This window comes from Humulus lupulus, chromosome 1, assembly GCF_963169125.1.
Source record: "Humulus lupulus chromosome 1, drHumLupu1.1, whole genome shotgun sequence".
Taxonomy (NCBI): Eukaryota; Viridiplantae; Streptophyta; class Magnoliopsida; order Rosales; family Cannabaceae; genus Humulus; species Humulus lupulus.
Window position 1 is genome coordinate 271,016,736 of NC_084793.1, and position 14,866 is coordinate 271,031,601.

Consider the following 14,866-nt stretch of genomic DNA (forward strand, 5'->3'; position numbering starts at 1 on the left):
ACCCTTAAGAGCTGCGACCCTAAGCCCCAATGTCACGGCCTGCCTCTAACCAGAGGCACAACCTCCCCACTCAGCAGACACGCACCGCAGCCCTAAGCTCCCCATGCCGTGGCCCACCCTCCTTCTTGGATCCCATTTGTTCTAGAGGGTCGCGACACACCAAGAACAGAGCCGAGGCCTGACCCCTTCGAACCCAGAAAAATCTCCATTTTCATCCACCAAATCTCAACCAAATTAACCCAAAATCACCCCAATAGCATAATTTAACTATCACAATAATTCTAATATGTTCCTAGCAATAAAACCTAACAGAAAGCTAGCTCAAAATCTCACCCAAAACTCCAATTCAACATTTAACTTCAAAGACCCAAGAACACTAAAACTTATAATTTAAATGCTAAAACCATAATTCAAAGCTTACCTCAACCTCTGTTTGAACCCACAAGTTAATACAGAGCTAATCTCCAATGTCTAGAGCTTCAATTCTTGTGAACCTAGCCCAAAAATCCCTTGGTTCAATGGTTAGCTTGGAAGGGCTTCTTGAGAGAAAAAGACGAGAGTAATTGGAGAGGGAGAGTCGGTTAGAGCATCTAAGTATTTCCTACCTTTTGTCTTATCTAACTTGAGTCACTTAAGTTAATCCCAAGGCTCGGGGTACCAAAAACGTCCCCGATGGAAAAATGGTAAATTTCCCCAATATTCCCTCCTAAACTCTCTAACTTCAAATATATCTCAAATTATTTATTTTCATAACCCAATAACCCAAATAAATGTCTATTACCAAAAATACCCCTTGACTCGCCCCGAGTCGGGTATCTTGTCCCATTGTTACTTTCCCGCTAACTTGCTCCCTAGGATCGCCTCGTGTCGTATGCTGCAAATATATCCACATAATAATGTGGTCTCAACAATTTATCACAAATAATTACATTTATGCCCTCGACAGGCCAAAATTACAATTATGCCCTTACAAGCTAAACAGGGCCAACATGCTTATCTAACACTCATAAACATGCATTTCACATATCCATATAATCATAGGATCATGCATATCAAATGTAAATATGTATTTTATTTACACAGGATCAGTAATTCACATAACTACCAATTATGCCCTCCCGACACACTAATCAAGGCCCTTAAGCCTTATTAGTAATTTTGGGTCGTTACAACTAGATTCATTTTTATAAGAGATGACACGAGGACCATGGATCCATGAAATCAAGCTCCAATAAGTTATTGTGATTTTATCTATAACAAATAAACTTACTATCTTATTAATTCATTGTTACTCCATTATAGACTCATAATTGCACTCTTGAATTCATAGAACGATTTATACCAAATGAAAATATGTATCCATTGTTATAATCATATCCTTCATTCAATCCTCTATAGATGATCTACTAATGAGATGGGTGCAAATTACCGTTTTACCCCTCATTGGTATTTTATCATTAAGTCCCACTAAGTTTCTTGTAAAATATATTTCTATACAGAAATGAGTACTTTATCATTTAGCACTTGAACCAAGCTATAAGGAAATCATCGTTTCACTTCTTAATCAGAAGCTATAAATTTCATGTCTATGATAAATATTCTCACTCAATTACACTATTAAATCTCCAATATGTAAGTATGAGCTAGTCCATAGGGTAAGATTGTAACAAAAAAATCAAAAGACTTGAATAATACAATTAGCAGAATATTAATTACGCGGAATTAAGATTGAATTAACATATAGTCAACGTTGTGATATGATTAGATTAGATAATAACGACACTTTCTTATGTTATCAATAATAAATATATATTCAGTCCAATGTAACAAAAATACATATGATCTTATCTACTTGGTCAATGTCATGGATAAGACATCACACCAGATGTGTAAGTAGATCTTATCGTAAATTACCGAATCAATAAAAATCTAGTGTATTCATTTAATATTATGACAAAATGCTTTTGAACATATAATTACAATTATATTCCACTGTGACCGAGTCACTATAATTATAAATATACATATGCTCGTGATTTTATAAACGTTTGTATTAATAATAATTAATTATGTAATAAAACATATAAACAACATGAATGAGTTACATAAAAAAAAAATGTTGTTTTATAAGGTCATATAACTCAACAATCTATAAATTTCTCATTTCTCAATCAAGTATATTAAAAAATATAAGAAATTATGAAAATATACACTTGTCAAATATTTATTGATTAAAGAAACCTAAAAACAATCTTATTAAGTTTGAGACGGAGCTTCAAATCGAAGATAATCATAGAATAGTCCTCCGAAAGGACCCACACTTTTTGCTTGAGTCAAATAAAGTGTATTTTCTCCTTGGTGAAGCCGATTGCCCAAGATATTAATGCTAAAAATCCAATACGAGCCATGGATTCCATGTCTTGGTATTGAATTATCTCTACCTAATAAATGTGTAGCGTATAAGGGACGATAACTAGTATCCTCATTGAATCGAATCTGCAATACATGAATAAATTATATAATTAATTATAAATATATTAAAATAATTCAAAGTATGGAATATATAAATAAATATACATGTATACCTGTAAAGATGAAAGACTTGCTGAAGCTAATGCCAATTGAAGAGTGTAATTTTTAGACAATATCACTTCTTCAAGTTTAAATTTCACTTGCCATGTTGTATGTTGGTATTTTCCATGTTGTAATTTTCTACAATATTAGGAAACAAGTTACTAACTAGTTATTAAAATCAAGAAAAAAGAAAAGTATTTCAAATTTTTGTTATACCTATTAACATGAGCAAAAAACCAATCTCGTCGATAATCACTTACACCAATAGTGTATATGAGATCTTCTTTGGGATATAAGTCGGTATATCGATCCCATAAGCCATATTGCCTGAATCTATATATATATATATATATATATACATATATATGTGTGTTTTAATTATTCTAACTCAAATTTATCTCTTTTTTTAAATAAAAAAAAATGTGAGTGTTTTATGAATTTACTTGTTTTCTGATTGATTCGTGAATAATCGATTTGTGACATTAGGCAATGGATCGGGCACATAGAATTCTGAGGCAGTTCGGTCTGGAATGCCAATTTCCCATAAGGTTGGACCGTTTCTTGGAGGTATATAAACTATATTGTATAAATCTATTGTACTTCCTGCATTTAAATTGATAATAAACAAATAAATTAAAAATTGAAAAAGTATTTGTTACAGTAGAATAAAAGGTATAGTTACCTGGTTCAACACTAATTGTTCTATTGTACATGTAATCTCCTATAACACCAGGGATCCATGCATATAAATTATAATTTCCAGGTCGAACATTTTTTATAAAAAAATTTCCCTCCGTATCAGCTTCATTCCAAAATTGGTAGCCCTGATACATCATACATATTAGTTATTATCATTTCACACTCAATCAAATAAATAAATATAATTAAGTACCTTATTTTCCCATTGCCATGACCCAACTTTTCCTGGTGCAGCTAATCCTATGTAAGCAAATTTTGCTTTCATATTATTTTTGTTCAAGTATCTGAAAACAGAAATAGTTTACTCAATCCATAAAAAAAATGTATTATATATATTTATTGCTTATTATCTTAGATAAATGATTGTTGATATAAACAATTAAATACCTATCTTGAACAAACAATTGACCCTTAACACTGCCTCGTTGATTAGAAAGAGGAAAGTCCTTAGAATTTATGAAATTATATGGCCATTTGGAACCTTCATCTTTTGCCTGATAAAAATTTGAATTATTGATTAAATTTAGGAATATTTATTATTTGGTCATTATTGTTAATAATAAGAACAATTATTATTTATATTTTGTAAAAAAAAAACAATCATTTATATATATATATATATACATGTATGTTGATACGTACTTGTGATTTTGCATTTTCCCATAATACCGAATGAGGATTAGGATTGCTTGAGACTGAATTAAGAAAAATTGGGATGGGGCCAAAAACTTTTTTCCATTCTTCTCCTTTCTCAAGTTTTATTATTAGATGCTTTCCAACATAGTGACAACTCATGAAGACCTGCATTTGACTTTTTTTCCTATTACAATTTGTTTTGTCATATTTGTAAAATTTAAAATGCATGTAATAGCCAATGTTTTATTTATTTATTTATTTTTTTTTTTTTGAAAAGGAGTATTGGGCGAGCTAGTAAACTTACAGAGAGGGATGTAGGACCGACATGGGATGTGAGCTCTTGCTTTGTAGGTCCAGCTGTGAGAAACTCATGACTAGGTGTGATTATCCAAAAACCTATAGATGGATTTGAACTAATCCAACCGTGAACCCTAATCTCTTTATGATCACTTGAATATTGATATTTATCATCAACCTATAACTCAAACCCAATTTATATTCCAAGATTTATAAATTTATATATAATTTATTTATCCAAAAATAAAAAATAATTTTTATTTGAGATAATTTCACACTCCCTATATAAGAATTAATCAAATAAATAATTAATGGAAAACTAAACTACAATAAACGAAAAAAAAATTGTATACCTCTCCTTTAAGGTTAGGGTTGGATGGATTAGTCAATAGTACAGCTTCAGGGTAAGCAAGTTTTTGACCTTTTTTACGATCTAAGGCTGATGGCATAATCCTTTGTCGATCGTCGGATATTGCCATATAATTAAACCTAACCAAATATACATTGATTTGGAAATTAACTTTTAACATCGATTAACAGAGTCACATTTTAAACATCCATATTGGGAAATTCTTTTTAATACTAGTATATATGTGTATATATATATATATATATAATTTGAGATATTTGTTTAAGACAATGAAGGTTAGTTCTATACTTGTTTTCTTTAAGCTTGAAAGAAGCCCTAATAACACCAATTTGTATAGCTGGTGCATCTTTAGGGTGCTCAAGTATTCCATATGTATAGAACCCTGGATAATCACGTAGCATAATATACCTGCAATGTATAAATTTGTATTTGAGAATTTAATTATGTTGTAATAAATAATTATTTAAAATTTTAATCTTAAAAATCTTATTAATTACCGTTTGTCAAGATTAATGGGAAGCACCTTTGATGAATCGTTCCATCTTTTAGTAAAAGAAATTTCTATCTGATCATCATTTGCTGTTATAATCTCAAATCGTGTTCCTACTAAACTGCAATTAGTTAATTAGAAAAATTATTAGAATATGTTTAGAAATGATCGAATAACTTTTTTTAATCTCTAAACATGCTTATATATATAATTTATTGGAGTATGGTATCCCACATGGAATAAGTGTAAGAATATTAAGTAATTAATAAGAATATGACTAACTCCACTAATTATCAATTAATTTTTAGGAGGAGTTCCATAATTATTGTCATAATTAACGAAAAATTTACCGCTCATAATTATTAGCTGAGCTGCTGGTTGTGCCTTCACCCCACTGAATGTCCCAATACCTATATGGAATGAAATGCTGTGTTTAACAGTTATATATATTACAATAAATTTAAAAAAAAAGTCAGAAAATATATATTTATTATATGTTACAAAATTTCCAATAGGGGAATTACATCTATTAGATCATGATACAATAAAGAATATGTGGCAATCACTTACCCTCTATTACCATATTTATTACCATTTTCAAGCAGATTTTTGATATTATTGTATCTTATTCCAATTACATCACCATGTGGATTTGAAAAGGTGAGTTGTACAAGACCATTGTCTAGGATCACCACCTGAATTATGATATATATATATATAATGCCTTATTAGGATTAAAGAGCAAATATTTGTACAAATAATTTAAAGCATAAAAAAGCAAAGTAATCACAAAACAAAGATTTACCTTTCGATGTCTTTGAGTTGTTTGTCTGATTCTAAGTGTTGATGAGGAACTTACTAGCTCCGGACCCCTAAACATACGTATGAAGAAACTTACGTTAAGAATACCAACTTCAGTTACATAACAAATAATGATATTATTTAAAATAAATAAATAATGAAAAATCAATAACCTTGTAGAGTTGATGGTCTTGGTTTGCAATGAGCTTGATGAAGGCAAGAAGCACAAATGTAAAATCACGTATAGTGATGAACATAGAATCAGATTAAATCGTTTTCTCCAATTTTCACTCTTCATAACTATAGATATAAACACACAAAGAAAAAGGAAATATATATATGTATATAAGAGAAGAGAAAAGAAAATAGCAAAAAGAAAAATCGAACTTATTGCGTATGTGGAATGGAACAATTTCAACTTCTAGATTCAAACTTGAGATTAGATGATTCACTATTTTTTAGTATTAAATAACAAATATTCTCGTGCTTATATATTAACTAGAAAATATAACCGCGCTCCGCGTAGTCTTTTGTAATTATTAAAACATATATATTTTAAAATATTTTTTGGGAGACTGTGGGGTGGTGATTCATTTTGACCATACTCATACAACATGTTCTTTATATAGACGCGTGAAAACATCTTGACCATAATTTTTTATTTCATGATGGTGTTCACTGTTATTGTATAGCGAACCTCTTGTAGAATTTTTCGACAAATTTTAAAGTACTGAAAACAAAGTTCAAAAAGCTTGTTGTACATTTACTTTTATTTATTATTATACGCTTTGCGTAGTTCTTTTTATAAAAAGTCTAAATTATGTATAAGAAAATTTATATTTTGTGTAAGATTTATTTTGGCCAATTACCTGTTTGAAGTCTTTATTTTTAAAAATTAACTTTTAGATCTCGTGTTTTGTCAAAATAATAAAATTAGAATTGATAGATTGATTATTTGAACATTGTATTTTTGCTCATTACCCGTTTTGACCCTATATTTTTTAAAATGAACCTTTGGACCATGTATTTATTTAAAAAGTTCAAACTTCTTATGAAAATTAAATTATATATTTATATAATTTTTGTTTTCTGTAAGGGTTCACATTATTTTGAACCTTGTATTTTAGTCGATCACCCATTAGAACTTTTATTTTTACAAATTAACTTGTAGACCTCAAGTTTTGTCAAAATATTAAAATAGAAATAGATAAATCTATTATTTGAACACTATATTTTGGCCGATTACTCATTTTGATTGTTTATTTTTAAAAATTAACATGTGGATCATATATTTATTCAAAAGGTTAAAAATTATTTATAAAAAGTAAATTATATAAATATATATAATTTATGTTTTCTATAAGGGTTCACACTATTTTGAACCTTGTATTTTAGTTGTTTACCAATTTTGAGCATTAATTTTTTTTAAAATTAACTTGTGGACCTTGTGTTTTGTCAAAAATTAAAAAATAGGACTGTAAAAATAGATTATTTGAACCACGTATAATTTGGTTGATTATCCGTTTGAATATTTTATTGTTAAAAGTTAACATTTGGATCCTGTATTTTGTCAAAAAGTTAAAATATAAATAGATAGATTTTATTATTATTATTATTATATGTAGATATTTTTATCTATTATAATTTTTATTAAAATGAAAATGAGAAAAAAGAGAACAGACAAAATACATAAAAAAAAATTCCTTAATAAATTAATAGCTATAAATTAAAAAAGTAATATAAAAAATGAGAAAAAAATATTGTTTACTTATATTTATAATTTAATTAAATAGTTGTTGTAATGAAATATCTAATCAAATTTAAATTCAAAATATACATCGTTGAAATAAATCAAATTTAAATTAAATTATACATGGTGTTAATATATATTTTTGTAAAACTATTACATTTAAATTAAAAAAAAAACATAAATAATTTAAATAAACATTTATTATTTTTGTTGTTGTGCATTATTTTATTTTTAGTAATATTATTTTTCATTCATAATGTGTTCCTTATTTCTAAAAAGAATTTTTCGTGTTTCACATCAACCTCCGCATCTTTTGTTGCTGCGGCAATGTCCACTAAAATTACAATCTATAAAATATTTATTTATTATAGTGAAAACAAATCACAAATCCAAATAATGCCATTAGTAATATCTTATTTTCACAAGTTTAGTAAAATATCAAATAAGAGAAAAATACAATTATAAATATTGATGATTGATGATAATAATTATAATATTTTGTAAAACTATTCACTTTTGAATAAAAAACATAATTATAATATAATCAGAAAAATAGATATATAGATAACCGAAAACTATTATGTAATTTTTAATTAATTTTTTTTAGTATTTTTCAATGATTAAGTAGTTAGGATATTTAAGTAAATTAAATTAATATGTATATATATATATATTAATATTTTTAATTGTTACGATATTTTAGAAAATAGAAAATGAATAAAAATTAGATTAAATGAGAAAATAGAAAGAGTGCTTTGAATAAATTTTAGAGTCTCACATAATCTCCTTGAAACTCTCCTTTATATATAGATATAGATATAAAGATATAGATTTAATATTTACTGAATTACATAGCGAAAAGAAAAATTGAAAATTTGATACGTGTGTTCTTTAAAATTCATATATACAATGTAAATCGATATACTCAGAGTTTACTTTCTTTAGTGAAAATAATAATAATTATAATTTTAAATAAAAATGATAGCATCAAGCGATTCAACACCCGATAATAAATTTTAATTCTCATTTATATTCAGGTATTATATGTTCTTACCAATATCAAGGTAGTTCTCTTTCTAAGGAAGAAAACTGCCTGCAAAAGCAACATATTATTTTGTAATGGTATACTTTTATGGGTTAAAACTGAAAAAATTAATAAAATATTACAGAAAATAAAAAATTAGATACTTTAGATTGTAAAATGTTAATTATAAAATGATATAATAATATAATAAAATTTAATTGTGATAACTGTTTAGTTAAACCATATGTGACAATTCTCATTGATATCTCTTTCATGCTATTATCATTCTACTGTTACGTATGACTATATTAGAATCAATGTATTTATAAGTATGTGTATTAATTTGGTTAATTCTATTACATTTGTTAAAGGGATGATGTACGTATATATGTATGTATATTTTTTTTTGAACACAATATAAAATTCTCACAAAATAGTAAAAATAAATTGTAAAAAATATAGGATGCCACCTTCTCATTTATATATAGATATAGATATAAATATTTTGTAAAACTATTCATTTTGGAATAAAAAAACATAATTATAATATAATAAGAAAAATAGATATATAGATAATCGAAAATTATTACGCAATTTTTAATTAATATTTTTAGTATTTTTCAATAAATAAGTAGTTAAGATATTTAACTAAATAAATTTTTAATTAAATTAATATGTATATATATATATATTGATATTTTCAATTGTTAAGATATTTTAGAAAATAGAAAATGAATAAAAAAATTAGATTAAATGAGAAAATAGAAAGAGTGGTTTGAAGAGATTTTAGAGTGCCACATAATATCTTTGAAGCTCTCATTTATATATATATATATATATATATATTGATATTTTCAATTGTTAAGATATTTTAGAAAATAGAAAATGAATAAAAAAATTAGATTAAATGATAAAATAAAAAAAATGGTTTGAAGAGATTTTAGGGTGCCACATAATATCCCTGATTGTAGAGTTTTATACTATATTTATTAAAAAATATCAAACCATGCATAAGGACAAATCACAATCATTATTGATCGTGATATCCCTATATTAGAAAAGGTATGTAAAATCGAATAATAATAACATGTATTTATTTATTTAATTATAGCATTATTTAATTTTAAAACATCATAAAAACATTTCTAAATTCAATTTATTGTGAGAGCTAATTTTCATTATATATATGATCTATTGCTAATCTTTTTCACTCTGTTTCTCCGTTTAATTATATCTTCCTACAAAACTTCTTTAATTCTGAAAATAGTGTATACACATAAATATATGTGAAAAGTTAGATTTCTTCAAAGATGTACTATTAAAATTTAATTACATCACATATATATAAATAAATAAATAGAGGCTATAAACTAACAAAAAAAAATGCAAATACAGTTCGGAGTGAGAAAATTTATATCATATTTTTAAGAGGTTAGATACTTTTTGTCTTCTGAATATTTTGAGTTATAATTAGCCAGTGCAACAGATATATGCAATGCAACAATATTAGAGGAAAAAACAAAAACGACAAGAATGGTCTATTTCAACACGTATAGTCATAATCTGAATATATAAGTAATGTTACCTCAAACTAGAATTATGACAAAACAGCTACAAGATGAGAGAAAGGGTAGAAAGAACTTGGCAAGAACAGAGCTTCTGAAAAATCTGTGTGTGAGTTTGTGATTTTTTTTGGTATTCTTATAGATCAATTCAGGAAATCTCACATGGCCATAGTATCCTCTCAAGATCTCATTCTATAAAATAAATGTCAAGAAATTAACTTCTGTACAAATTTGATACATTTCAGGTATATAGTGAGGCAAAAAATTTGGTGAAGCTAGATTATTTACCTTATTATTATTATTTTTTCCTTTTTAACTAGAAGTAATCAAAATAACAAAAAAAAATAAAAAATCCATGGGATACATTGTTTCTTTTCAAAATATCATATGAAAAAGTATTAAAAATATTTAAAGCTGAAACAAAGAACTCAACACCTAATCTTTATGAATATTAATAAACAAAAACAATAAGAAATAGGCTTCAAGGAATTACTAATAAAAGATATATATATATATATATATATTTGCAATGGCATGCATAGTCACATGGGAGTAAGATCTTGGTCTTACTAACACACTTATCACTACAAGAAAAAAATACTTTCAATAAGACCAAAAAAGTATTATCAAATATATACCATAATATTTTTTGATGTGTTAAGGAAAGCGGTGTTATAGTAGGTCGGAGCACTTTGCATAATATTTTTCCATAGTTATAGACATGTGTTATGGTATAGCCTACGATAACACTTTTGTTGTGTTATTTTAATAGTTAGATAAGTATTTCATTGTGATATTTATAAATAAATTATATAACACTTTTTTGTACTTATAAAGTAGTGTTATGATACACTTTATAATAACACACTTTTTGCATTATAGAAAATAGTTTGCATAACATAATTTTATGCTTATAAACCAGTGTTATTGTAAAACATACAATAACACACTTTTTGTATTATTCTAATATTTGGATAAGCTTGAATTATTATTATATAAACATGTACATTATAATTATTTTTTATTACTTTAATTCAAACCCACTTCATTTAATATACTTAAGACACCCTTAACATTGTACAAATATAATTTTGAGTACTAATTATATGGTTCATAACACATATAACCAAATAATTGTGTCAAAATACATTCAAGAGTATCCAAAAAACAATCTAAAAGTCTTAAGATATTCAACACTGCCAAATTAACATAAACAAAACATTCTCACAACAGTCAACAAAATAGTCTTAAACAGTTGCATATTGAAAAGTAAAAGTAGGAATTCACGATCTTCCAAATGTCAGCACACCAAAACCTTCCAAATCTGATTTTATTTTGCACTTCACTTGTTGAATCTGGTAAATAAAACATAAAAGAAAAACTAATGAGATCATGAAAAATCATATCATTCATAGTGAGAGACAAAGACTATGACAATTATATGGAAACTGAAAGAATTCATCCTATTCATAATTACTACTAAGCTGAAAAGTATCACAATATATAAAGTGTGGTTATGAGGGAAATGTATAGATTTCATTATCAAAATCATAATCAAGTGTCCAACTAAGATACAGGTAATAATCATGATCAAATTATATTCTCATTTATAAACGCAGAAAATAACTATCAGATCTTAAGAATGAAATGTTAACAACAACACATCAAATATCCACGTATTTAGTTGTGCCTGTCTAGAAGTTTAGACCAATTTGCTAAAGACAGTATACAAAATACTAAATCCTAAACATTATAATAAACTGGTCGCCGGCTAGTACTATTTAACCAGAATAAATACTGATATAATTAGTTTTTATACTACATCTAGTGTATCTTAAGATATATACAAGTGTTAAAGCTGATAAATTCGACCATTTAGCAAATCAAATTCATAAGATGAATGTTTATCTATTAATAAAAAAAACATATATAACAAACATGGTGCACCTGCCGAATAAAAGCGTGTGGTTAAACATACCTTGGCATCAAGTTGCATCTCTCCATTGTTATCTGCAATAAGACATGCGCCATGTGCCTTCAACCACTCAATGCATTCATCTAATCCATCTGAATCCTTTTCATCATTGTCTAGAGAAGCCCAGAACCTGAGCGATATAAGAAACAGGTAACGTAGGCCGATAAGATCGAGTTATGCAGCTCACTACCTTAAACCGCATCTTTTCAACATATAGATCTGCAGAAATTTTACATACTGTTACATGAATGCGATCATTCTTTAATAATTATTTTTATTAAAATGGAGAGTGACTTAATTAAAACCCACCCATCAGGCAAGTGTTCAAATTTGGTGCTGTTTTGAAGAGCCTGAAGAACATAACATAGTTTCCAGAAGTGACAGCTGCCAGAACTGCAAGAGCGTGCCTTACTGCATTATCTCTTTTAGCTTTACTTGATAATCTGAACTCAATTTCACAACAAAGATTGAAGGTAAATACAAGTGTTTCAACATAGTACAAGGATGGTACATAGCGAACAAAATTTCCGCCAATCATAACTGACATCGACATAGATGATACAAGATCTCTGTTGTTACTAGAGTGCAGGATAACACATAGTAAGTTGTATGTAGCAAACTCCATGTGTCATCCCTCAATTCCTTCAGCATAAAGGGATTGCAACTAAGATTGGCAGTGAAATTGTATAGAAGAGTTCATCGAGATTATACTCAGGTAGGTCCCCAACTTCCAATGCTAATCGAGCATGAGTTTTATAAACTTGAAACAAATTATGGATAATGAATACAATGGTAAGTTATATACATATTAAAAACCAAAGCTTCACTTGGCGATACCGGTATAACTACTCTGTTTCATTGAACCCTCTAAAGTCATGGTGAAGTTAATTAAAATATTAAAACAAAATACACAGAAAATATATTCTATGCTTTGATACTCAAAATTATAATTACTTATACCGAGCATATATGCATTAATATCCAAATTAAATGTTGCATTTAATGCATTCCCTGTTGCCTTGATATCACATATTAATTGTTAACATGTAGGAGTCAAATATAAGTAGATGTTTACATGAGAGAAAGAAAGAGAGGTTTTGAAACAAACATTTTCTGTTAGTTGACACTACAACAAAATAGATGTTTTATGACTTTAATTGGGAGACATTGGAAGTCTACAATGTCTCCCACTTAGTGAGACGTTGTTGCTAGGGTCATTGTAGGTATATATCCCACGTCTCCCGTTGGGAGACGTGGGAAGTCACTCACCTCTCCCAATGGGAGACGTGGGAAGTCCCTAGGAGACATCCCACGTCTCCCATTGGGAGAGGTGAGTGACTTCCCACGTCTCCCAATGGGAGAGGTGGAAAGTCAACGTTTGACTTTCCACCTCTCCCATTGGGAGACGTGGGAAGTCTCCCACCTCTCCCATTGGGAGACATTGAAAGTCTCCCACCTCTCCTAATGGGAGACATTGAAAGTCTCCCACATTTAAAAAAAATAAATTAAATAAATTTATAATTAATATTATTAATTTAAATTGAATAATTAATATTAATTAATTTAATATTATTAAATTAATTTAATAATTAATTAAATTTAAATAATATTAATTTAAATTTAAATTATTTTAATCTAAATTTAAATTAATTTAATAATCAATTAAATTGGAAGAAAAAAATATATTTGTTAGATATATACAAGAAATACAATATTTGTTAGAAATATTCAAAATGAACAAATATTGCATTGTGTATGAAGAAAGAGTTAAAAAATTAAAAAAAAAAACCTATCAACGAGGTCGGTAACTTTGGATTATCGGCAACATATATGTCGCCCATTCTTGTCGCAACTCATCAATTTGTGCCTCTGTATATGATGTGCTTGTTAGCTGCAAGAAATATAAAGTAAAATATATTAATTAATTATTTGATTACATTTATAGTTTCAAAAATAATTTGTAAATTTTAATTAATAATACCGTTCTCAAGTAATGCCCAGGACTCGCATGCTCAATCAAATCCTTCAACATCCTCATTAAGTAGTATCCACATGCCACATTGTCCGGTTGGTGTGGACACTAATTATTTAAAAATATGAGTAATTTATTATTAAATTGAAACTTTTTAAAAAATGCATACATATTATTCTACTTAATTATTATAAATGTTCAAAAATTTATGCTAAAGTTACTTACCTGAGGTTGCTTAATGCGTAGAGTATCAGGGATCTCGACATCAGGAAGATTCATAGAGAAAAAAAGATTGAAAGCGCTCACGATCACTGATACAATCTCCTCACGGTTATTTAGCTCTGAATTCACCGGATCACAACAATAAACATGATATGCATATGGTGCCAAAATAAGCAACATCCAATGTTCACTGTATAAGAAAAACAAAAAAATTATAGCTCAAATGTTAAACAAAGAAATTATTGATATGGGTCGGAAAAATGACAAGTTTTTAAACTTACCCATGGTTCCAAGGGACAAGCATAACTTGTTCTTTTGATTTTACGTCATTGCAACGTCTGAACAGATTCTGAACACGATCGTCGAATGAACTCCCTTGAGTGGCGACGATATTAGGATTGACAAATAAAAACTTATTTTGGCGACCTTGTTGTACCACATATCTGTAAATGAACCTAATACAAAAATATGAAAAATTGTTATATGAATGA

General features: G+C 27.6%; 1 protein-coding gene across 1 annotated transcript; it reads right to left on the reverse strand.

Moving 5' to 3' along the window:
* Positions 1 to 2,256: 2,256 nt before the first annotated feature.
* Positions 2,257 to 6,165, reverse strand: LOC133834392 (probable rhamnogalacturonate lyase B). The gene is made up of 16 exons (XM_062263992.1): positions 6,041 to 6,165; positions 5,872 to 5,938; positions 5,637 to 5,761; positions 5,417 to 5,476; positions 5,074 to 5,187; positions 4,865 to 4,984; positions 4,560 to 4,695; positions 4,214 to 4,384; positions 3,916 to 4,074; positions 3,661 to 3,767; positions 3,467 to 3,557; positions 3,257 to 3,398; positions 3,018 to 3,177; positions 2,791 to 2,907; positions 2,586 to 2,712; positions 2,257 to 2,496 (listed from the first exon to the last, which is right to left on the reverse strand). The coding sequence occupies exons 1-16, from the start codon at positions 6,163 to 6,165 to the stop codon at positions 2,257 to 2,259; spliced, it is 2,061 nt and encodes a 686-aa protein (XP_062119976.1).
* Between the last annotated feature and the right edge of the window lie 8,701 nt (positions 6,166 to 14,866).